The sequence below is a fragment of the Nerophis ophidion genome, unplaced genomic scaffold, assembly GCF_033978795.1.
Source record: "Nerophis ophidion isolate RoL-2023_Sa unplaced genomic scaffold, RoL_Noph_v1.0 HiC_scaffold_97, whole genome shotgun sequence".
In the NCBI taxonomy this organism is placed as follows: domain Eukaryota; kingdom Metazoa; phylum Chordata; class Actinopteri; order Syngnathiformes; family Syngnathidae; genus Nerophis; species Nerophis ophidion.
Window position 1 is genome coordinate 265041 of NW_026907019.1, and position 24023 is coordinate 289063.

The following is a 24023-nucleotide window of genomic DNA, read 5'->3' on the forward strand; positions in this document are numbered from 1 at the left end:
CCATTACTTCTCTGCCTTGCACTCAGCATCAAGGGTTGTAATTGGGGTTTAATCACCATAAAAGTTATTCCCGGGCGTGGCCACCGCTGCTGCTCACTGCTCCCCTCACCTCCCAGGGTGTGATCAAGGGTGATGGGCCAAATGCAGGGAATAATCTCCCCACACCTAGTGTGTGTGTGACAATCATTGGTACTTTAACTTTTTAACGTGGCTGTGATTGTCAAAAAAACAAAGCCTGATCTAAAGATGACATCTTGATCTCATACCATCTCAAACTAATTGGCCGTTCATTATTAAGTGAAATGTTTTATAGTCGCTTAAATTTGTCTTTAACCAAGCAACACTGTTTTTTCCAGTTACTCAACTAATCGGAAACATTTCCATTAGAACACTTGATTAATAACATTTTCAATAGCCACAGCCCATTATTTCATGTACAATTTAATATTTAGCATGTAGGAGTTAAAATGTGTTTTGTTTGTGTCCTGTAGACATCCATCAGCTGATTGGACACCAAGAAGAATGTCTCCCTCATCTGCAGGGGGACAGTTTCACTTTAGAGTATCCACAGCCCTCACATTTTAAAGGGGACAAAGATGAGCCACAGCCCTCTTATTTCAAAGAGGAAGAGGAGGGAGAGTGTCCTGTAGGGCAGGAGGAGGCTGATGTCAGCAAGTTTCCACTGACTGTTGTCTCTGTGAAGACTGAAGAGCATGAAGACAAACCACCTGAGTCCTCACAGCTTCATCACAGTCCAAGTAAGCACAACATCCACATATCATCTAATACAATGTTTGTGACACATGTTCATCCGGGGGACACATTTATCACTAAAGATGGAGATATGTTTGCTTTTTAACACCACCATTTAAAAATGAATGCTCATCAATCATCAACAGTGTAATTGCTGGGGTGTAACCATGTGACCTAGAGGCCGTCCTCCTTACGTCACGTGGTCAAATGAAGGCAAACAATCAATATGGCTACTGTTTATTTACCTTAGCAGCACATATGTCAGCATATTTCAAAGGTTTAGTGGTGAAGATTAGGGATGTACACCAAGTACCATTTTTTAAATTAATACTGGTTCCTAATTATGTTGTCCATGAGGACCGTGAAAATTCTGGATTAAAGACACAACTATTTGTATTTTTAATTCCAGCTGACTGAGGTAACTATGACACGTTGTCACATTGAGTTCAGCTGCCGCTGCTACACATTACAATCAGCTTTGAATAATGACAAATAAGGAAGCAACCAAAGTTTGATGTGTGTGTTATTGACAAGAAGATGACATAAGTGCATTTTACCTTGCACTGCACACATAGTTGACTTCTTTAAGACTTCAAATAAACAGCTGCTGATAAAAGACTTCCCTGCTCTGAGATGTTACAGAACATCATGTTGGAGGTGTTCAACCTCTTGTGCTAGTAGGAATGCTATTTAAAATGACTTTTTCCACTTTTTTATTTCCACAAATGACATTTAGTACCAAAAAAAGTACCGACAAATACTGGTATCGATTAGGGTATCATATCGATACATTTCCAACGATTTATATCCCTACTTAAAATACAAGCCAGATATCTTAAAAAAATAATTTCAACGTTTGTTTGGATTTAGTTACTTCTCTGCTGTCCAGCAATGTCTCAATCAATCTAGTTTATTTGTACTAATTAGCAAAGTTGTCTTGTCTTTCTAAAGTCTTTCTTCCAATAGCCTCCTAGCGGTAAAGTTGTCCGATTGCAAACTGAGGCAGTATTTGTGACTGATAAAACTTTCGGCGAATCAAAATTTAAGAAATTGTACTGGAAAGTTAATTATGTTTGAAGATGGCTGATAGAAACACAATCAGAATCGGAAACACTTTAATAATCTCAGAGGAGAATTTAAGATTTTCAGCACAATCCCATTCAAGAGCAGACAAACATTACAGGGAGACAGAACAGGTCTGCCAACTTCCGCCGCCCCTTAAAAAAAAGGTGAGAAACTGGTAAAAAGGAGGAGAGGTGAGAAAAAAAAAATCAGTCTAAGCCTGGGACCCTGGAGAGGGGATCCAGACTGAGGCCAAAGAGAAAACAAAAATCTAATATCCAGCGCCGGGGACCGGGCTCGGCGTGTAGTTGTTGACAACCTGCTGCTCCACTTTGACATGTTAGGCCTACAAGAGACATTCCTCCCAAAACTAGACCTGGGGCTGTTGAATTATTTTAATAATGGGAATTGTATGAGGGAGGATAGCGGGAGGTGTTGCTGTGCTCTGGCACAAAAAGCACGGCCCAGTTATTAGTGTTATTAGGCTCGAAGTGTATTGCTGTTCAGTATAAGTCCGACAATAGGGAGTTTATTGTTCTCAATGTGTACACTCTGTATGAATGTAAAGACAATGAGGATGAATCCATGTTTAAACTTGCTTTTATTAATTCTTTTATACAGGATAATCACTGTACGTGTATTTATGTGGTCGGTGACTGGAATGCTGATATTTCTGATGGCAGCTCTGATAATGCAAGACACCTAATACAGTTTTGTGATGATAATGCACTCACCTTATCTAGTCAAGGGTTGTTGCCAGCTGATAGCTACTCTTATATTAGTGAAGCCTGGCACACAACATCATGGCTTCGGGTGGGGGGACGGGTCCTGACTGTTGTTTGTGCTTAGCCACCAAACAGCAGCTCAGAGTACCCACTCTTTTTGGATTCCCTTGAGGGAATACTGGAGAGTGCTCCCTCGCTGATTCCCTTGTTCTGCTGGGGAACTTCAACGCTCATGTTGGCAACGACAGTGAAACCTGGAGAGGCATGCTTGGGAAAAATGGCCGCCCGGCTCTGAACCCAAGTGGTGCTTTGTTATCGGATTGTCACGGATTGTCCATGACAAACACCATGTTCAAACATAAGGGTGTCCATATGTGCACTTGGCACCAGGACATCCTCGGCCGCAGTTCCATGATTGACTTTGTAGTTGTGTCATCGGATTTGCGGCCTCATGTTTTGGACACTCTGGTGAAGAGAGGGGCAGAGCTTTCTACCAATCACCACCTTGTGGTGAGCTTGTGAGGGTCTGCTGGGAACGCCTAGAAGAGTTTCCTGTCAGAGAGAGTTTCAATTCCCACCTCTGGAAGAACTTTGAACATGTCACGAGGGAGGCAGTGGATATTGAGTCCGAGTGGACCATATTCCGTGCCTCTATTGTCGAGGCGGCTGATTGGAGCTGTGGCCGCAAGGTGGTTGGTTCCTGTCGTGGCGGTAATCCTAGAACCCGCTGGTGTACACCAGCAGTGAGGGATTCCATCAAGCTGAATAAAGAGTCCTATCGGGTCCTTTTGGTTCATGGGACTCCAGAAGCAGTGGACAGGTACCGACTGGCCAAGCGAAGTGCGGCTTCAGCGGTCGCGGAGGCAAAAACTCGGACATGGGAGGAGTTTGGGGAAGCCATGGAAAACGAGTTCCGGGCGGCTTCGAAGCAATTCTGGTCCACCATCCGCCGCTTCAGGGTGGGAAGCAGTACACTGTCACTGTATGGTGAGGATGGTTTGCTGCTGACCTCTACTGCGGCTGTTGTTAATCAGTGGAGGGAATACTTAGAAGACCTCTTCAATCCCACCAACACATCTTCGTATGAGGAAGCAGTTCCTGGAAAATCTGTGGTGGGCTCTCCTATTTCTTGGGCCGAGGTCGCCGAGGTAGTTAAAAGCTCCTCGGTGGCCGCGCTCAGGAAACATTTGGTGATTTAACCCCCAACCCTTGATGCTGAGTGCCAAGCAAGGAGGCAATGGGTCCCATTTTTATAGTCTTTGGTATGACTCGGCCAGGGTTTGAACTCATGACTTTCCAGTCTCAGGGCAGACACTCTAACCAAAAGGCCACTGAGCAGGTCGATGGTTAATGCATCCTAAATAGAAAATAAACCTTGAGCAATTGAGTCATTGGTAGCCGCTCTATTCTGCTTTCAAAGTGCTCTAAATAACATCTTAAAGGCCTACTGAAATGAGATTTTCTTATTTAAACGGGGATAGCAGGTCCATTCTATGTGTCATACTTGATCATTTCGCGATATTGCCATATTTTTGCTGAAAGGATTTAGTAGAGAACATCCACGATAAAGTTTGCAACTTTTGGTGCTGACAAAAAAGCCTTGCCTTTACCGGAAGTCGCAGACGATGATGTCACAAGTGTGAGGGCTCCTCGCGTCCTCACATTGTTTTTAATGGGAGCCTTCAGCAGCAAGAGCAGTTCGGACCGAGAAAACGACTATTTCCCCGTTAATTTGAGCGAGGATGTAAGATTCGTGAATGATGATATTGATAGCGAAGGACTAGAAAAAAAAAAAATAATAATTTAAAATAAAAGGCGATTGCATTGGGATGGATTCAGATGTTTTTAGACACATTTACTAGGATAATTTTGGGAAATCCCTTATCTTTCTATTGTGTTGCTAGTGTTTTAGTGAGTTTAATAGTACCTGATAGTCGGAGGGGTGTGTCCACGGGTGTCTTGACGTCAGTCTCTGAGGGAAGTTGACGGCAGCTGCATGGACGGCGCAAGCTCAGCTGATCTACAGTAAGAGGAGAGTTTTTACCACAATTTTCTCAGCGAAACCTGCCGGTTGACAAGTGGTCGGGAACCATGTTCGCTTGACCGTTCTGATCCATAGTAAAGCCGTGTGTTTGTGTGGCTAAAGGCTAAAGCTTCCCACCTCCATCTTTCTACTGTGACTTCTCCATTATTAATTGAACAAATTGCAAAAGATTCAGCAACACAGATGTCCAGAATACTGTTTAATTGCGTGATGAAAAGAGACGACTTTCAGCCCGCAAATGGTGCTGCGCTAATATGTCCCCTCCAACCAATAACGTCACAAACACACGTCATCATTCCGCGACGTTTTCAACAGGAAACTCCGCGGGAAATTTAAAATTGCAATTTAGTAAACTAAAGCGGCCGTATAGGCATGTGTTGCAATGTTAATATTTCATCATTGATATATAAACTATCAGACTGTGTGGTCGCTAGTAGTGGCTTTCAGTAGGCCTTTAAATCCACCTTTAACATTTTAAAGGGGAACATTATCAGCAGACCTATGTAAGCGTCAATATATACCTTGATGTTGCAGAAAAAAGACCATATGTTTTTTTAACCGATTTCCGAACTCTAAAAGGGTGGATTTGGCGATTTAAACGCTGTCGGAGCAATGACCTTTCACCTGTGACGTCACAATGGGAAGCAATCAGCCATTTTCTCAAACACATTACACACACCAAGTCAAATCAGTTCTGTTATTTTCCGTTTTTGCGACTGTTTTCCGTACCTTGGAGACATTATGCCTCGTCGGTGTGTTGTCGGAGGGTGTAACAACACCAGCTGACTTACGTGGAGTGTGCTAATCAGACATATCAATCAATCAATCAATCAATGTTTATTTATATAGCCCCAAATCACAAATGTCTCAAAGGACTGCACAAATCATTACGACTACAACATCCTCGGAAGAACCCAGAAAATATTACTGGAAGCGAATCGATGCTAACATGCTCTTTAGGCTAGCTGTATGTACATATTGCATCATTATGCCTTATTTGTAGCTTTATTTGCATCCAGGCTTTCCCTCCACCCACATTTAATGCCAAACAAACACATACCAATGGACGGATTCAAGTTGCACCAGTGGTCAAAAGATGCGAAAGTCCCTCGTTTGTTCTGCACACCTTACCGACGATAGCGATGCTACGACAGAGATGGCACAGAGATGTGTGGATATCCTGCGACACTCAAAGCAGATGCATTTACAATGATAAAGTCAACGAAATCACAAAGTTGAGTTTTGTTGATGTTATTGACTTATGTGCTAATCAGAAATATTTGCTCACGGTTTGACTGGAAGTTAATCGATGCTAACATGCTATTTAGGCTAGCTGTATGTACATATCGCATCATTATGCCTCATTTGTAGCTATATTTGTATCCAGCCTTTCGCTCCACCCACATTTAATGCCAAACAAATACATACCAATTGACGGATTCAAGTTGCTCAGTGTTCAAAAGATGCAATCGTTGGTTAGAAGGCAATCGCCGAATTCGTCCTCGTTGCCGATGTCTGTCGTGATATGGCCCAATAGCTTCAGTTTCTTCTTCTATTTCGTTTTCGCTATCTGCCTCCACACTCCAACCATCCGTTTCAATACATGCGTAATCTGTTGAATCGCTTAAACCGCTGAAATCTGAGTCTGAATCCGAGCTAATGTCGCTTTCTGTTCTATCCGCCATGTTTGTTTGTATTGGCTTCACACAGTGACGTCACAGGAAAATGGACAGGCGGATATAACGACGGTTAAAATCAGGCACTTTAAAGCCGTTTTTGGGGATATTGCGTGATAGGTAAAATTTTGAAAAAAACTTCCAAAAATAAAATAAGCCACTGGGAACTGATTTTTTATTGGTTTTAACCCTTCTGAAATTGTGATAATGTTCCCCTTTAAATACACACTGTAAGTATATATGTAATGTAGTCACATTCTTAATAACACGTCATATTTACATATCTTTCTCATTTTAAGCATACAATGTCTGCTCTCAGTGGGATGCCGACTGATGGGATGTTCATATCTTCCCGTTTAGATGAAGAATTAATCCTCATAAATGGTTAAAAAAGGGTGGGTGCAAAAGAGCGTATTTTCGAGTCTTTCTTGCCATCTCCAGGTCTAAGTTGGATGTCAGAGTTGACCAAATTCTCGGTTTATGTCCACAACCTTCTACTTCATAAGTGAGAAGCATGATTTATAATGTAGAATTAGCTTTCACCCTCTTAGAGGCGAGAAAGCAGCTCAGTATGTCAATATAGCAGCATAAGCTAGTTACTTCTGTGATCTATGCGCCGCTAAAAGTAGGTCCTCAAAGGCCTACTGAAATTAGATTTTCTTATTTAAACGGGGATAGCAGGTCCATTCTATGTGTCATACTTGATCATTTCGCGATATTGCCATATTTTCGCTGAAAGGATTTAGTAGAGGACATCGACGATAAAGTTCGCAACTTTTGGTGCTGATAAAAAAGCCTTGCCTTTACCGGAAGTCGCAGACGATGAAGTCACAAGGGTGAGGGCTCCTCACGTCCTCACATTGTTTATAATGGGAACCTCCAGCGGCAAGAGCTATTCGGACCTAGAAAACGACAATTTCCCCATCAATTTGAGCGAAGATGAAAGATTTGTGGATGATGATATTGATAGCGAAGGATGAGAAAAAAAATAAAAAAAATAAAATAAAATAAAAAGCAACGGCTCCGGGCAGCGGCATTGTGAGCGTTTCAGATGTAATTACACACATTTATTAGGATAATTCTGAAAGATCCCTTATCAGCTTATTGTTTCAATAGTGTTTTAGTGAGATTGTAAAGACATACCTCGAGGTCGGATGGCTGCGGTGAACACCCTGTGTCTTAAAGAAAAGCCGAGGAGCCAAGCTCACAGCTGCCTTTTAAACAGCTACTGCAGGAGGACAAATAATGATGTCTCCGGTAAGATATATATCACAATTTTCCCATCCAAAAACATGCTGGTTGACGTAGAGAAACATGTTCGCTTGACCGCTCTGTGTTAAAAACAAAGGTGCAATACACCGCTTTCCACCAACAGCACTGTTGTTTATAGTCTCCATTATTAATTGAAAAAATAGCAAAAGATTCAGCAGAACAGATGTCCAAATTACTGTGTAAGTATGCGATGAAAAGAGACGACTTTTAGCTGTGTGTTATGCTAAGCTAATATTTCCTGACAGTCCGTGACGTCACGCGCACACGTCATCATTCCGCGACGTTTTCAACAAGACACTCCGCGGGAAATTTAAAATTGCAATTTAGTAAACTAAAAAGGCCGTATTGGCATGTGTTGCAATGTTAATATTTCATCATTGATATATAAACTATCAGACTGTGTGGTCGGTAGTAGTGGCTTTCAGTAGGCCTTTAACGTTAGCGCTTATAATAAAAATATCACTAATACTTGGTTAATATTCAGGTCACAAAATGTAAAATGAGTATAGTTGGCAGTTTCTGGATGTTTTTTGGAGGACTTTGTGGGTCTAATAGAGGAGCTCCCATTGACTCCAATATTAGCTGATTTCTGCTCATGTTTATTTACTAATTAGAATTCATAAATATTTAAAAAATATGTCTCACATAAGGATTATGAATGAAAGGCGACATTTTAAAAAGTGCAGTTTCCTTTGAGTTTGTCAGATAAGTAAACAGTCCTTCAAATTAAAGATGTAAAACAATTGAGGTTGTTTATAGATATTATCCACTATGAAGTTACAATCAAACTAAGCACACAAGGGAAAGTACATTCATATACACATGAAGTACACACATGTGTAAGAATCATGTTCATCGTCACACCCTTAGTTAAAAGCACACCATCCCCATGACATGACACTTCCACGAGATGTAGAACAGGAGTACAACATTTTAAACATACACACACATCTGAAGAATATAAAATAAATATATTTGGTGGGCCAAACAAAATGACTTGGGGAGCCAATGTTTGGTATGGGCGATATGGCCTCAAATATATATCCTAACAACAATATGTCACAATATATAATTTGTTATATGATTGATAATAGAATAATTTCAAAGCGGGTTAAAAAAAGCTCCTAATTTGGCAGCTGACATATGCAGTAACATATTGTGTAATTTCTAATTGTATTATTTTATCGAACCCATCCATCCATCCATCCATCCATCCATCATCTTCCGCTTATCCGAGGTCGGGTCGCGGGGGCAGCAGCCTAAGCAGGGAAGCCCAGACTTCCCTATCTCCAGCCACTTCGTCTAGCTCTTCCCGGGGGATCCCGAGGCGTTCCCAGGCCAGCCGGGAGACATATCTGGTTACTTTATTCGAGGAAAAAAAATACTGGAAATTATGTATTATTTCACTGCATATTTCAGCAACTAAATTAGGAGCCTGTGTAACCTGTTTTAAGATAGTTCTATTAGTAATTCTATATGAAATAATTTAATCACAAAATCTAATTTAAACCATATCGTCTATCCACAGTAAAAAGTCCTGTTGTCCTGGTTTGTTTTTCTTTTCCTGTGAATAATGTTGTTAAGAGCAGCGTGTTTGTGCGTCACTGAGATTTCAAGACAGTTCTTACAATAACTTGTTTTTCCTAAGTGCATGTAAAAGTACTGAATGCATTGTGTGACTGAGCAGAGATGCTGTGTTTGTCTTGCAGACATCTGTGAAGAACATCTTCACCCTGTGCAACAGAAGTGGAGCTTCAGGATGCGAACGGAGGAGCCACAGCCCTTCCACATTAAGAAGGAAGAGGAATACCTACAGACCCCCATTTTTAAAGAGGAAGAGGAGGACCCACAGACACCCCATTTTAAAAAGGAAGTGGTGGATCCACTGACACCCCATTTTAAAAAGGAAGCGGTGGATCCACTGAGCCCTCACATTAAAGAGGAAGAGGAAGAACACAGCATCAATCAGCAGGGAGAGCATCTTGAAGGACTGGAGGAGGTTGATGTCACCAAGATGCCAGTGACTGGTGTCCCTGTGAAGAGTGAAGATGATGAGGTGAAAGGTGAAAGTGAGGAGAGGGGAGGGGGGGAGCCTCCAAGCAGCAGCTCAACACAACACATGACAACAGAAGCTGATGGAGACCACTGTGGAGGATCACAAGCAGACAAGCTCTTAGCTCCACTATCAGATAGTGAGGACACAACGTCACACTCTCCTGACACTGATGATGAAGACTCTAAAGATGATAAGACATGTCACACTGACAACACTCACTTCACATCTTCTCACTCTCACAAAACATTTAAATCTCCTAGTAAGTTGAAAAGACACATGAGAACACACACTGGAGAAAAACCTTTTTCATGTTCAATCTGCGGTAAAGATTTTATTCAGAGGTACGATTTGAAAAGACACATGAGAACACACACTGGAGAAAAACCTTTTTCATGTTCAATCTGCGGTAACGATTTTATTCATAGGCAACATTTGAATACACACAAGACAATACACACTGGAGAAAAACCTTTTACTTGCTCAGAATGCTGTAAAAGATTTGCGCGAAAAGCAGAGTTAAAAAGACACATGAGAATACACACTGGAGAAAAACCATTCATGTGCCTAATTTGTGGCAAAGGATTCTCCCAGAAGGGACAGTTGGTAAACCACACAAAAACACACACTGGAGAAAAACCTTTTTCATGTTCATCTGTAGTAAAGGATTTACTCAAAGGCACCTTTTCAAAGCACACATTAGAAGACACACAGGAGAAAAACCTTTTTCATGTTCAATGTGTGGTAAAGCTTTTACTCGAAGTGACCATTTCAAAGCACACATGAGAATACACACTGGAGAAAAAACGTTTTTATGTTCAATCTGCGGTAAAGATTTTACTCGAAGGGACCATTTCAAAGCACATATGAGAATACACAATGAATAAAAAAACCTTTTTCTTGTTAAGAATGTGGTGAAGCTTTTGTACAATGAAGCACTTTGAAAGTACACATGAGAACACACACTGGAGAAAAACCTTTTTCCTGCTCAGAATGTGTTAAAGCGTTTGTATGAAAAAGCACATTGAAAGTAGCCATGAGAACACACACTGGAGACATACCTTATACATGTTCAGTATATTGTAAACGTTTTATACAAAGTCTGCTTTTGAAAAGACTCATGAGAATACACACTGGTAAGTAAGTGTTGAGTTGCAGCGTGTGTGGTGAAAGATTCTCTTCTAGGCTTCACGGTGAAAGAGGGGTGAGTGCGTCTGCCTCACAATACAAAGGTCCTGAGTAGTCCTGTGTTCAATCCCGGGCTCGGGGTCTTTTTGTGTGGAGTTTGCATGTCCTCCCCGTGAATGCGTGTGTTCCCTCTGGGTACTCCGGCTTCCTCCCACTTCCTGTCAAAGTTTGTTGTTGACGAACCCCATGATGCGGAGACGGAGTCAGGCATTGAATAAGAAAACATGGTTTTAATATAAAATACTAGAACAAAACCAAACAAAGGGTACAAACAAAAAGCACGCACGTGGGCAGATAAACTAAGAGAGCAAGCATGGGAGCTACAAAACAAAAAGGAACTTTAGAATGGAAAAGAGAAGTCGTACTTGTACTTAGAAAACAAACTGGAAACAGGGAACAAAAGGCAATAAGCTAAAAACCGCAATCAAACATAGCTTACAGCAACGCTGCATGGACAAGACAAGATACGACAGGTAGCAAAGACAAGTGCGACATGTGGCAACGACAATAATCCAGCACTGACTGGAGGAAAAAAGCAGGTAAAATAGGAGCGGGCTGATTGTAGCCAGGTGTAGCCAGGTGCCAATCAGCCACAGCTGAGGGAAAAACAGCACACAGGGAGACAAACAGGAAGCTGGACCAAAATAAGAGTGCTGACAGGAACTAAGGACAGGATATTCTAAACACATAGAGGAGAAACTAAAACACAAACCGTCAGTGGCAAGCGTGACATTTCCCAAGACATGCACCTGGGGATAGGCTCCTCCCAACTCCAAAGACATGCACCTGGGGATAGGCTCCTCCCAACTCCAAAGACATACACCTGGGGATAGGCTCCTCCCACCTCCAAAGACATGCACCTGGGGATAGGCCCCTCCCACCTCCAAAGACATGCACCTGGGGATAAGCCCCTCCCACCTCCAAAGACATGCACCTGGGGATAGGCCCCTCCCACCTCCAAAGACATGCACCTGGGGATAGGCTCCTCCCACCTCCAAAGACATGCACCTGGGGATAGGTTGATTGGCAACACTAAATGGTCCCTAGTGTGTGAATGTGAGTGTGAATGTTGTCTGTCTATCTGTGTTGGCCCTGTGATGAGGTGGCAACTTGTCCAGGGTGTACACTGCCTTCTGCCCGATTGTAGCTGAGATAGGCGCCAGCTCCCCCCGCGACCCTAAAGGGGGATAAGCGGTAGGAAATGGATGGATGGATTGTCTTCTAAGTAGCAGTGTAAGAAACACAAGTGTGCTGGTGAGAACAGCAGCAGCAAATGAAACTGCAGGATTTGAAATAAACTGTTAAAACTTTGACTTTCTAACAAAATCAGCACATAGATCCTAACATTTATAAATTAGATATTTTGCATTTTTAAGTCAAGTACATGTTTTAATATACAACATCCATACATCCATCCTTCCTTTTTCTACCGCTTATTCCCTTTCGGGGTCGCGGGGGGCGCTGGCGCCTATCTCAGCTACAATCGGGCGGAAGGCAGGGTACACCCTGGACAAGTTGCCACCTCATCGCAGGGCCAACACAGATAGACAGACAACATTCACACTCACATTCACACACTAGGGCCAATTTAGTGTTGCCAATCAACCTATTAATATACAACATTGTGTACTTTATTCAAAAATAAACAACACTTTGACTGTAAAGGTGAGAATAAACAGGACAAAATACTTTTATATGTGTATAGAGATATTCAGAAATCATTTTTAATTATTATTGATGTTATAGAGTAACATTATATGGTGTATATATTTGTTTTACATTTGTTAATACATTTGCTTTTGAGTACTCATAAATCCCGCTTAGTTCATATTTACTGGTTCACATCTGAATCATCTTCTGGACCACTTCTGGAAGCATATTATTATTTACTTTATACATCATTTCAGCAGTTGTCTTAACCCTTGTGTGGTGTTCGGCTCTGTGGGACCCGTTTTTAATGTTCATTAAAAGAAAAATAATGCAATTAATTAATTTTGTTAAACTGAGACTCACTGGCTTTGGCTCATTTTCTGTGAAGAACATATATCAGAATACATATTTAATGAACACACACCATACACCCCCCTACACATTTCTGTTACATATAGGATGTTCGGGGTCCCCTGGCCCCGGGGCTAATAGAAGTGTGGAAATTGATGTTCTGTTCACACACACACACACACACACACACACACACACACAGCAGGCCTAGACAGGAGGAGGACAGAGTGTATGTACACAGAACATCAGAGGGTCAAACGCAAGGTTGCAACACTACCTGCAAACGCTGTTCGCTCTCCCCTTGCTGTACAACCCTGGGCCAAATGTCACCATTGATGAACAGCTGATGCAATTTAGGGCCCCCTTTTGGCAGTATCCATCCATTTTCTACCGCTTATTCCCTTTTTTGGGTCACGGGGGGCGCTGGCGCCTATCTCAGCTACAATCGGGCGGAAGGCGGGGTACGCCCTGGACAAGTCGCCACCTCATCGCAGGGCCAACACAGATAGACAGACAACATTCACACTCACATTCACACACTACGGCAGTAAATACCATCTAAACCTGCAAAGTATGGTATAAAGATCTGGGCTGCCAGTGATGTCACTTCCTCATATGCTTGGAACTTACAAGTCTACACAGGGAAACCTGATGGAGGAGCCCCTGAGAAAAAACAAGGAATGAGAGAAGTCCTCGACATGTCTCAGTGCCTCCGTGGACACAACTTCACATGCGACACTTTTTTACTTTGCACAAACTGGGACAGGAGCTCCTGAAGAGGAAGCTGACCATGGTGGGAACAATAAGGAAAAACAGGTCAGAGCTCCCACCTCAACTGCTGACTTCAAAGAACAGGCGTGTCAAGTCTTCCAAGTTTGTATACACGGCTGACACATCCCGGGTATCCTTTGTGCCGAAGAAAGGCAAGAATGTGGTGCTCATGTGTACACTGCACGGGGAAGGAAGAATCTGTGACCAGGAACATCACAAACCAGAGATCATCATGGATTATAACGCCACAAAAGGAGGGGTAGACAACATGGACAAGCTGGTGACGGCCTACAGCTGCAAACGGAGGACTTTACGCTGGCCACTGGTGATAATATTTGACATGTTGGACATCTCAGCGTACAACTCCTTTGTCATTTGGATGGCACTGAACCCAGAGTGGAAACGAGTGAAGCTCCAGAAAAGACGGCCCTTCCTTGAGGGTCTGGGAATGGCATTGGTGAGACCACAAATGGAGAGAAGAGATTATGTCCCCAGAACCCCAGCCTCTGCAGCCATGGTGAGGAGGATTCAGGAGGAGAATGCTGGTGGCCTGTCTGCAGAGCCTGAAGTAAGTGTGTGATGCTGTTGATACATGTCTGCCACTCATGTCTTCTTAAAGAGAGACAGAAGTCTTAGTAAAATTCCTGATCTTTTCATTATTCTGGGTTGTGAACACCAGCAACAAGAAGAAGTGTGCGGACCCAAGATGGAGAGGAAAACAACACGTATATCTGCAACACACACACACAGTAAAGCTCTGCCCCTCAAGTGTTGTATAGGCTAGTGGCTACAGGCCATGTGTTCAATGTGTTGTCTTCACTGCTATGTTTACTCTGTGTTCATGTTGTTCAGCTTGTGTTGTGCACCTCAATGGCTTACATTTCAAGTTCAACAAAATAAAAGTCAGTAGTTTCTAAAAAGCTTGCTTCACTTGCAAATTTGTTTCCACTCATATCTTGATTTTAATTATTTTTTTTTATTATGTTTAAAATAATACGTTATAAATGTGCCATAACAAAGGTAAAGGGCAAATATTAACCATATGTATTGTTTATACTGCTTGTAATTGGGATAAGGTAAACATCTGTTCGGTATTTTAACATAAAATGTTTGAATGTGAGACACTAAAAGTCACAAAATGCAGCGGGTCCATCAGACCCACAAACACTGGCCGAGTAACAACAATATGAACACCACACAAGGGTTAATACTTATACACTAAACATGTAAAGGAGGAATTGGAAGTCTGGGACACTAAATAAGGCACACTTGGAAGTAATGAATTTTTTTGTGTATGCAGTTGCAGCAGAAGTCCACAGGAGGGCGCACGTTCCCTCTTCATAAGTCTGGTTCTCTCTCTCTCTCTCTCTCTCTCTATTTCTATCTCTCTCTCTTTTTTTTCTCACTCTCTTTGCCCCTCTCACTCTCCCTCTCTCTATTTATATATATATATATATAATATATATATATATATATATTATATATATATATATATATATATATATATATATATATATATATATATATATATATATATATATATATATATATATATATATATATATATATATATATAGGGGCTTCACGGTGGCAGAGGGGTTAGTGCGTCTGCCTCACAATACGAAGGTCCTGCAGTCCTGGGTTCAAATCCAGGCTCAGGATCTTTCTGTGTGGAGTTTGCATGTTCTCCCCGTGAATGCGTGGGTTCCCTCCGGGTACTCCGGCTTCCTCCCACCTCCAAAGACATGCACCTGGGGATAGGTTGATTGGCAACACTAAATGGTCCCTAGTGTGTGAATGTGAGTGTGAATGTTGTCTGTCTATCTGTGTTGGCCCTGCCATGAGGTGGCGACTTGTCCAGGGTGTACCCCGCCTTCCGCCCGATTGTAGCTGAGATAGGCGCCAGCGCCCCCCGCGACCCCGAAAGGGAATAAGCGGTAGAAAATGGATGGATATATATATATATATATAAATGTATATTTAATTCATACGCTAAACGTGTATTTAATATTTATCCACTAAACACGTTTTTAATATTCATATATTCAATCCAATCCAATCCACTTTATTTATATAGCACATTTAAACAACAATAACGTTTCCAAAGTGCTGCACAGCCATGTTAAAAACAATATTATGCTCCACTAATGACTGAACAAAACAAAAAATGAATAAAAACAAAACCAATAAAAACAATATAAAAACAAATATGACTGAATAAAAACACAAAATAAATAAATATAAAACCAATATAAAAACAATATAAAAACAAAATATGATTAAAAACAATTTTAAAGGGTAAAATCAATTAAAACAGTAAAATAAAAATCAAAGTGTATAAAAAACACAGAGGACAACAGAGGACAGAGGACCACACAACTCACGTAGTGTTAAAAGCCAAAGAATAAAAGTGGGTCTTAAGACGAGACTTAAAAGAGTCCACTGTGGAAGCAGTTCTAACATGGAGGGGCAGAGTGTTCCAGAGCTTAGGGCCGACCACAGAGAGGGCCCTGTCTCCCCTGGTCTTAAGTCTGGTCTTGGGCACCACGAGCTGGAACTGGCTCTCGGACCTCAGAGCGCGCGCAGGAATGTAAATTTGGATGAGGTCCGAGATATATTGAGGTGCCAGTCCATGTAAAGATTTAAAAACAAACAGCAATGTTTTAAAATCAATTCTAAAATGAACAGGGAGCCAGTGCAAACTCTGAAGAATTGGGGTTATATGCTGGCGTTTCCTGGCCCCTGTTAAAAGTCCTGCTGCCGCGTTCTGGACTAACTGCAACCGGGAGAGAGCTTTTTGGCTAATGCCAGCATAAAGTGTATTGCAGTAGTCCAGGCCACTTCAAATAAAAGCATGCACCACTTGTTCAAGAAGGTTAAAAGATAAAAACGGTTTAACCTTTACTAAAAGACGAAGGTGATAAAAACACGATTTTAAAACGCCATTGACTTGTTTGTCTAGTTTAAAATGGCTGTCTATAGTGACGCCAAGGCTGGTGACTTTGGGACGCACATCATTTTGCAATGGTCCCAAGTCAGTGAGGGCCGGACCAAAAACTAAAATTTCCGTTTTTCCCTCATTCATTATTAAAAAATTCTGGGCTAACCAAGCCTTGACGTCACATAGACAGTTAGGAAGGGGTGTCAGGGGGCCGTGGCTTTTTGAAATCGTCATATAAATTCGGCAGTCTTCTGCATAAAAGTGATAAAACACTCCATGTTTCTTAAAGATATCTCCAAGAGGGAGGAGATAAAGAGCGAACAGGATGGGGCCTAAAATAGATCCTTGGGGGACACCACAGTAAAGCGGGGCAGAAGAGGAGGTGGCGTCCCCCAGCCTGACGGAGAAGGACCTCTCAGACAGGTAAGATCTAAACCACTGTGACGCAGTCCCCCTGACACCCACACAGTCTTTCATGCGCTCTAAAATAATTGTGTGGTCGACTGTATCAAAGGCAGCTGTAAGATCTAAAAGCACTAAAATGGCAGAGCTGCCAGAATCAGACATTAAAAGCAAGTCATTAAAAACCTTTAAAAGTGCAGATTCAGTACTGTGCAAAGCTTTGTATCCAGACTAAAATGGATCGAAAGTGCTATTTTCATCTAAAAAAGGCTGCAGTTGTGCCAGAACACATTTCTCCAAAATATTTGACACAAAAGGTAATTTAGAAATGGGCCGATAATTTGACAAACTTGTCGGATCAAGACCTGTTTTTTTAATCAAAGGCTCAACAACAGCTCTTTTACAAAAGGAGGGGACACAGCCAGAAATCAAGCTGCTGTTGATGATGTTCCTAACAGACAAATCAATAGTGTCCCAGATTTCTTTAAAAAAGCGAGGGGGGACTGGGTCTGTGGGACATGACGAGGGTTTTAGCTTGCCGACTATTCCTGTAAGTTCAGGCATAGACACAGGCTCAAAGTGACAGAACACAGTCGAGCACTGAGTGGCCACATTAAAACTTAATGGAAAACGAGAAAGATTTGCCAGAATAGAAGCAACCTTATCATTAAAAAAGGAGAGAAATTTTTCACAAGTTTCACCTGCCATCTCCAGTGAAGTGGCTGGATTCGGTTTAAGAACATTACTAATAGTATTAAAAAGAACACGTGGCTTACTGATGCTATTTAAAATGAAGTCTGACAAATATTTTGTTTTCTCAGCTTTAACCACACTTTGATAATTTCGACAGTTTTCTTTTAAAATTTGATAGGAGACTTCCAAGTGATCCCCTTTCCACTTGCGCTCCGCCCTTCGCCACTCAAGCCGAGCTGTGTGTGTGCTTTCATTGAGCCAAGGTTCCTGTTTTGGTTTGGGACGTATAGCTCTGAGGGGCGCTATACTATCCAGAATCTTAGAACATGTCGAAAGAAAAGAGCACATCAATTGTTGAGTGTCTGCAGGGTGTGATATACTCTGCATGGACTCAGTAAACAAAGGAGAAAAGGTGGCTGCAGTGTCAGACCTAATAACACGCGCATGACGCACGGCAAGCGGCTTTACATCAGGTTCAAAAGTTAAATTAAACATAACAGGACTGTGATCACTGAACACCGCATCACCAATAACAACATTGTCAACAATAAAACCATAAGACAGTATGAGGTCTAGTGTATGCCCGCGTTCGTGTGTAGAACCACACACAGACTGTACAAAGTTAAAAGAGTCAATGACATTCAGGAAGCTCCTGGATAAAGGTTCGTCTGGGCAGCAGGTGTGAATATTAAAATCACCAACAATTAAGACACGGTCGTATTTGGGCAGGATTTCGGCCAGAAATTGAGAAAAGTCATTTATAAAGTCTTTGTGGTACTTGGGTGGTGGATATACGACGACACACAGGACGACACCAGAAAGACCCAGTTCAAACATGCATAGTTCCAAGCTTGAAAAGGAGGATTGCAGGCGGATCTGACGGCATTTAAAGTCATTTTTAAAAACCACTGCTAATCCTCCTCCTTTTCGGCCGGACAACCGCGGAGAATTAAAATAGGAACACTCCGGAGGCAGAAGTTCATTAAGAGCGGCGGACTCACCAACTCTCAGCCAGGTTTCTGTCAAACAGAGGAGGTCCAGTCCGCGGGAGACCAATAAATCCTTCAGGATAATTTTTTTGTTGGTCAAGGATCTTGCGTTCACAAGACTGAACTTAACGGGGGCCGGCTCGTCCAAGGCCGCTGCTAATCCAGGTGGGGCCTGACACAGAGCCCGCAGGTGGCGGGAATTCACGCCGCGTCTCCGGGGGCGGGGCCAGCAGGAGCGAGGCGGGCGAGCTTCCCTCTGCAGACCGACAACAGGCACAATCCAGGACCCGGGGGGATCCAGCGAACGCGGGTGCAGGAAGAGACCAGGTACCGGACCATACCTCCTTCGGGAAGCCACGGAAAGGCGGGCCAGGAGTGCCCTAACTCTCACCAGCTGGCCGCCACGTTTGCCGGGGCGCCGGTGGCGCTTTCGCCGGGGGGGAGGAGCCAGTGGGCGAAAAAGGAAAGTAGGAATCCGGCCAGGTGAGAACGCTAACTTGGACGTCGAAAAACCAACGTCCAAGATGATCATGTCCGTGTGAGAGGGACACAGATCCAACAGCGTTTGGCGATCATACACAAACAGTGAGTTGACAGGGACAACAAAAAACGTGAACAGCACAAAAACAAACAGAACTGACAGCGAGAGACGGCAGGCCACAGCACACACTGGCGCCATCTTGGATTGTTAAAACTGCGGCTCAATTACTAATATTAATAAGGTAAACAAGTTATCTTTTGAAGGTGTAGTCAGTAATTTAAAAACTTCATCCCGGTTTAACTGTGGTGACACTATCTAAATGAAAGCAAAACAGATGTCATCTTTCTTGGCCAACATGTTGACTGTGCTCATGCTTCTTTTATAACAGACATGTCTCTAAAGATGAATAGGAAAATGACTGTAATTATTGTCCACCAGCAGGGGGAGCTCATCACTAGTACTACTGCGTGGAGGCTGGCATGTGGTACATTATTTCCTGTGTGTGTATGACTTATTCAGAGGGAGAACAGCACACTTTCATGTATGGTGTCTACCATTAAGGATTGCAGGAATTAATTTTAGGATGTTTTTATATGAATAAGGTGGATTGAACGTTGGCCTGGGAAGGCATTCCCCTGAAGGTCTTCTTCATGTGTCAGCTGGAAGTACCCTGACTGCTGTGAGGGGAAACTGATGAGATTGTGAGATCATATGTTGGTGCAGGACAATGTCTCATGTGACTGAGCAAAGCTGGACTTTTCTAAAGAATGTTTGTTTTCTCCTGTCCCACAGGCCTCAATGAAGCACATCGTCCTCATGAGCAGGAGGATGAACCACAGTCCCCCCACATACACGAGGAAGAAGAGGTACCACATTCCCAACATATCAAAGAGGGAGGAGAGGAGCCACAACCCCCCCCCCCCCCCCCCCCACACACACACACACACACACACATTAAAGAGGAAGACGAGACGCCACAGACCCATAGTGTTAAACTGACCCTTCACATTAAAGGGCAAGTGGAGGACCCACTGATCTCACACATCAAAAATGCAGAGGAGGACCCACTGAACCCTCACTTTAAAGAGGAAGAGGAGGACCAAGAGCCGCCGCACATTAAAGAGGAAGAGGAGGAAGAGGGCATCAGTCAGCCTAAATGGTTGGAGGAGTTCCCAGTGACTGGTGTCCCTGTGAAGAGTGAAGATGATGAGGTGAAAGGTGAAAGTGAGGAGAGGGGAGGGGGGGAGCCTCCAAGCAGCAGCTCAACACAACACATGACAACAGAAGCTGATGGAGACCACTGTGGAGGATCACAAGCAGACAAGCTCTTAGCTCCACTATCAGATAGTGAGGACACAACGTCACACTCTCCTGACACTGATGATGAAGACTCTAAAGATGATAAGACATGTCACACTGACAACACTCACTTCACATCTTCTCTCTGTCACAAAACTTTTAAATACCATTGTAGTCTGAAAAGACACATGAGAACACACACTGGAGAAAAACCTTTTTCTTGTTCACTCTGTAGTAAAGGTTTTGCACAAAGTCACCTTTTGAAAAGACACATGAGAACACACACTGGAGAAAAACCTTTTTTATGTTCAATCTGTGGTAAAGTTTTTATTCGAAGGTACTATTTAAAATCAGACATGAGTACACACACTGAAGAAAAACCTTATGTCTGTTCAATCTGTGGTAAAGGTTTTACACAAAGTCCATATTTAAAAGTACACATCAGCATACACACAGCTGAAAAACCTTATGTCTGTTCAATCTGCGGTAAAGGTTTTACACAAAGTCAATATTTGAAAGTACACATGAGCACACACACTGGTGAAAAACGTTTTTTCTGTTCAACCTGTGGTAAAGGTTTTACACAAAGTCAGGATTTGAAAAGACACATGAGAACACACTCTGGTGAAAAACGTTTTTTCTGTTCAACCTGTGGTAAATGTTTTACAAAACGTCAAGATGTGAAAGTACACATGAGAACACACACTGGTGAAAAACCTTTTTCCTGTTCAATCTGTGGTAAAGGTTTTACACAAAGTCAATATTTGAACCTACACATGAGAACACACACTGGTGAAAAACGTTTTTTCTGTTCAACCTGTGGTAAAGGTTTTACACAAAGTCAGGATTTGAAAAGACACATGAGAACACACTCTGGTGAAAAACGTTTTTTCTGTTCAACCTGTGGTAAATGTTTTACAAAACGTCAAGATGTGAAAGTACACATGAGAACACACACTGGTGAAAAACCTTTTTCCTGTTCAATCTGTGGTAAAGGTTTTACAGAAAACTGGTGTTTGAAAGTACACAAGAGAACACACACTGGTGAAAATTCACATTCCTGTTCAATCTGCAACAGAAGCTTTTGTCAACAATCAAAGCTTGTTGCACACATGAGAAGACACCCAGGAGAGAAAGTGTTGAGTTGCAGTGTGTGTGGTGAAAGATTGTCTTCTAAGTACCAGTGTAAGAAACACAAGTGTGCTGGTGAGAACAGCAGCAGCAAATGAAACTGCAGGATTTGAAATAAACTGTCCAGACTTTCATTTTGACTTTCTAACAACATCAGCACATATAACATGTGTGACATTGTTGTTTGTCTAACAATATTTTAAAATTTCTTCTACATTTATTGCTGAGATATTTTATGACAGTGCTTTTTTCAGTCAAATACATGCATAAATATGCAACATTGTGTACTTTTATTAAAACATGGACAGAACAATTTGAGTAAAAAGGTGGGAATAAACAGTACAGGACATATTTTACATGCAATAATCATTTAATGGGTGTATATATATAAATATATGTATATGTGTGTACGTATATATGTGTGTATGTATATGTATATATATTCAGCATACAATTTTAGACGTATTCATATGAAATATTGAAGTATTACATATTTGTATTTGTAATTGTTAATAACCCCATAGATTATCACCTTTATATGATATACATATGTACTGGTTCACATCTGAAACATCTTCTGGACCACTTCAGAAAGCACATTATTATTTATTTTATACATCATTTGAACAGTTGTCTTTTATACAATTTTAAAATGTGTGACTTTTTCAATAATCTCTTGGGTCTCTATAATCTATTTTATTCATTATCCTTATTATGATTGTGTATTATGATTGTGTTGTGATTGTTTTATATGTATGTCCCCAGACCTTTATGCAATATAAAAGTGAGGGAAAATGTCTGAATTGTTTGTGGAAGGATGGTTTTGTTTTTACTTACATTTGTGGATACATCAAATAAATCCAGTATTGTGTTTTAAATATTTTTATGTTTTTTTTTGTTTTTTTAACATCCCAAAATCATCAATATCAGTCAAAGTTTGGAGTGTCAGACAAAAGCCAATATTGTACATCATCCCACAGAGATTTACTTTGCATACATTCTTAAAATAAACCGTTTATTTTGTTTCCCTATCACAAAAACAAACAAGTGTTGTCGTCAATTGCAAAACAACATCCTAAAAAATATTTTAAGTGGTTAATTATGTTTGTTTTTTTTATAAATTAACTCCTTTGCCTTAGGAAGAATGGAAACTTACAAGTTATGAGTATTTTTTTGTTCCAGAGAAAATACAGTAAATAAGAAATAGTAAATAATTAAAAAAGATGATATACAGTAATTTGAATATTTTGAATGAAAGCCTTTAAAAAATTTTTTTTTTTTTTTTTTTTGCAGGTTGTACTTAATGAAATCTTCAAATAATAAACTATTTTTATCAGTCAATAATTGCATCAGTGTCCAAATGCCTTTTTCAAACCATTGCTGTTCAAAGATGGATTTGTTTCTCATTTTAATATAAGAACAATTCCATAGTGGAGTATTGTGTGTGATGAAGTTGTGTTTGTAAATTAGTTTCCAGTACAACAACACTTGCTGGTAGGGATGGGTACTGTTCACTTCTAATTCCATGTTTTATGTGTTATATATGTCAATATATTGTGTGTTTGTATTTTGCCAACATGGTAGAATCACATGATAGGCAGGTTGTATCATGTTTTTCTGTCACCTTGAGGAAATGGCATAAAGAGGAAGATGACAATATAATGTCACTTGGACAATGATGTACAGAACAGAGGAGATGTATTTCATTTTTATTTTTGCTTTTAGGTGATTTTTTTTTTAAATTATTATTTCACAAAACCTCTCCATTATCCAGCGATGGATTTCTGGTAGCTGGTTAAAAAGAGATGGAAGAGGATAAGGAGGGGATGTATGAGGAAGGTATGGACATGGATAGGACTAGAGCGGAGAGAGGAAAGAAGGGGAGAGGAGGTCATGAAGGAAAGTAGAGCGCTAAGAGAGTAGAAAGGATGAAAAATATTATGGTTGATAATTGCAAGATTATATATACATTGAAGTCAGATCAAGACATGAAGAATATTAGTTTGATGACACAGGTTAAGGGATTAAAAAAGGACATTGGATAAGTGGAGATGGCCAAAGGGCTAAAGGACGGAAGTCGTTTGATTAAATGTAAAAATGGAGAGTAAAAGAACAAAAGCAATGCGATTGCAAAAGCTGTGCAATAAGATACTAAAGGAAATAATGGAAGTGGGAGAATGAAAGGGGGCAAGAGGAGTCGTGACAGGAATCCCAAGAGGAGAACATTTAGAAGATTTGAAAAGAGAAATGAAAAAGGTGAACTGTCACAATGATGAAGAGATTAATGGCATTCAGAAACTGAAAAAAGATGGAGAGCGAATCTGTGCTAGTGCAGTTTGTCCAGGAAGTCATCCCAGGAAAAAGTCATGTTTTAAGCTTTTAGGTTAGAACTTACGTGCCACCCCCAGTACCTTGTTTCAAGTGCCAACACTCTGGGCACATAGTAGTGTGTGTCATGCCAAGATGAGATGTGGACGGTGTGGAGGGGAGCAGGAATATGGACAATGTGGAAAATAATGGTGACTGGGAACAATTTATGGAA

At 41.3% G+C, this 24023-nt stretch overlaps 2 protein-coding genes across 2 annotated transcripts; both read left to right on the forward strand.

Annotated features, from left to right (window-relative positions):
* The first annotated feature begins 495 nt into the window (after window positions 1–495).
* On the forward strand, window positions 496–11138 carry LOC133547402 (oocyte zinc finger protein XlCOF7.1-like). The gene is made up of 2 exons (XM_061893085.1): window positions 496–758; window positions 9242–11138. The coding sequence occupies exon 2, from the start codon at window positions 9292–9294 to the stop codon at window positions 10369–10371; it is 1080 nt and encodes a 359-aa protein (XP_061749069.1). The 5' UTR covers window positions 496–758; window positions 9242–9291; the 3' UTR covers window positions 10372–11138.
* A 2167-nt stretch (window positions 11139–13305) lies between these two features.
* Window positions 13306–14441, forward strand: LOC133547412 (uncharacterized). Its single transcript, XM_061893094.1, has 2 exons — window positions 13306–14113; window positions 14225–14441. Exons 1-2 carry the CDS (start codon window positions 13505–13507, stop codon window positions 14327–14329), a joined length of 714 nt encoding a protein of 237 aa, XP_061749078.1. The 5' UTR covers window positions 13306–13504; the 3' UTR covers window positions 14330–14441.
* The last annotated feature ends 9582 nt before the right edge of the window (window positions 14442–24023 follow it).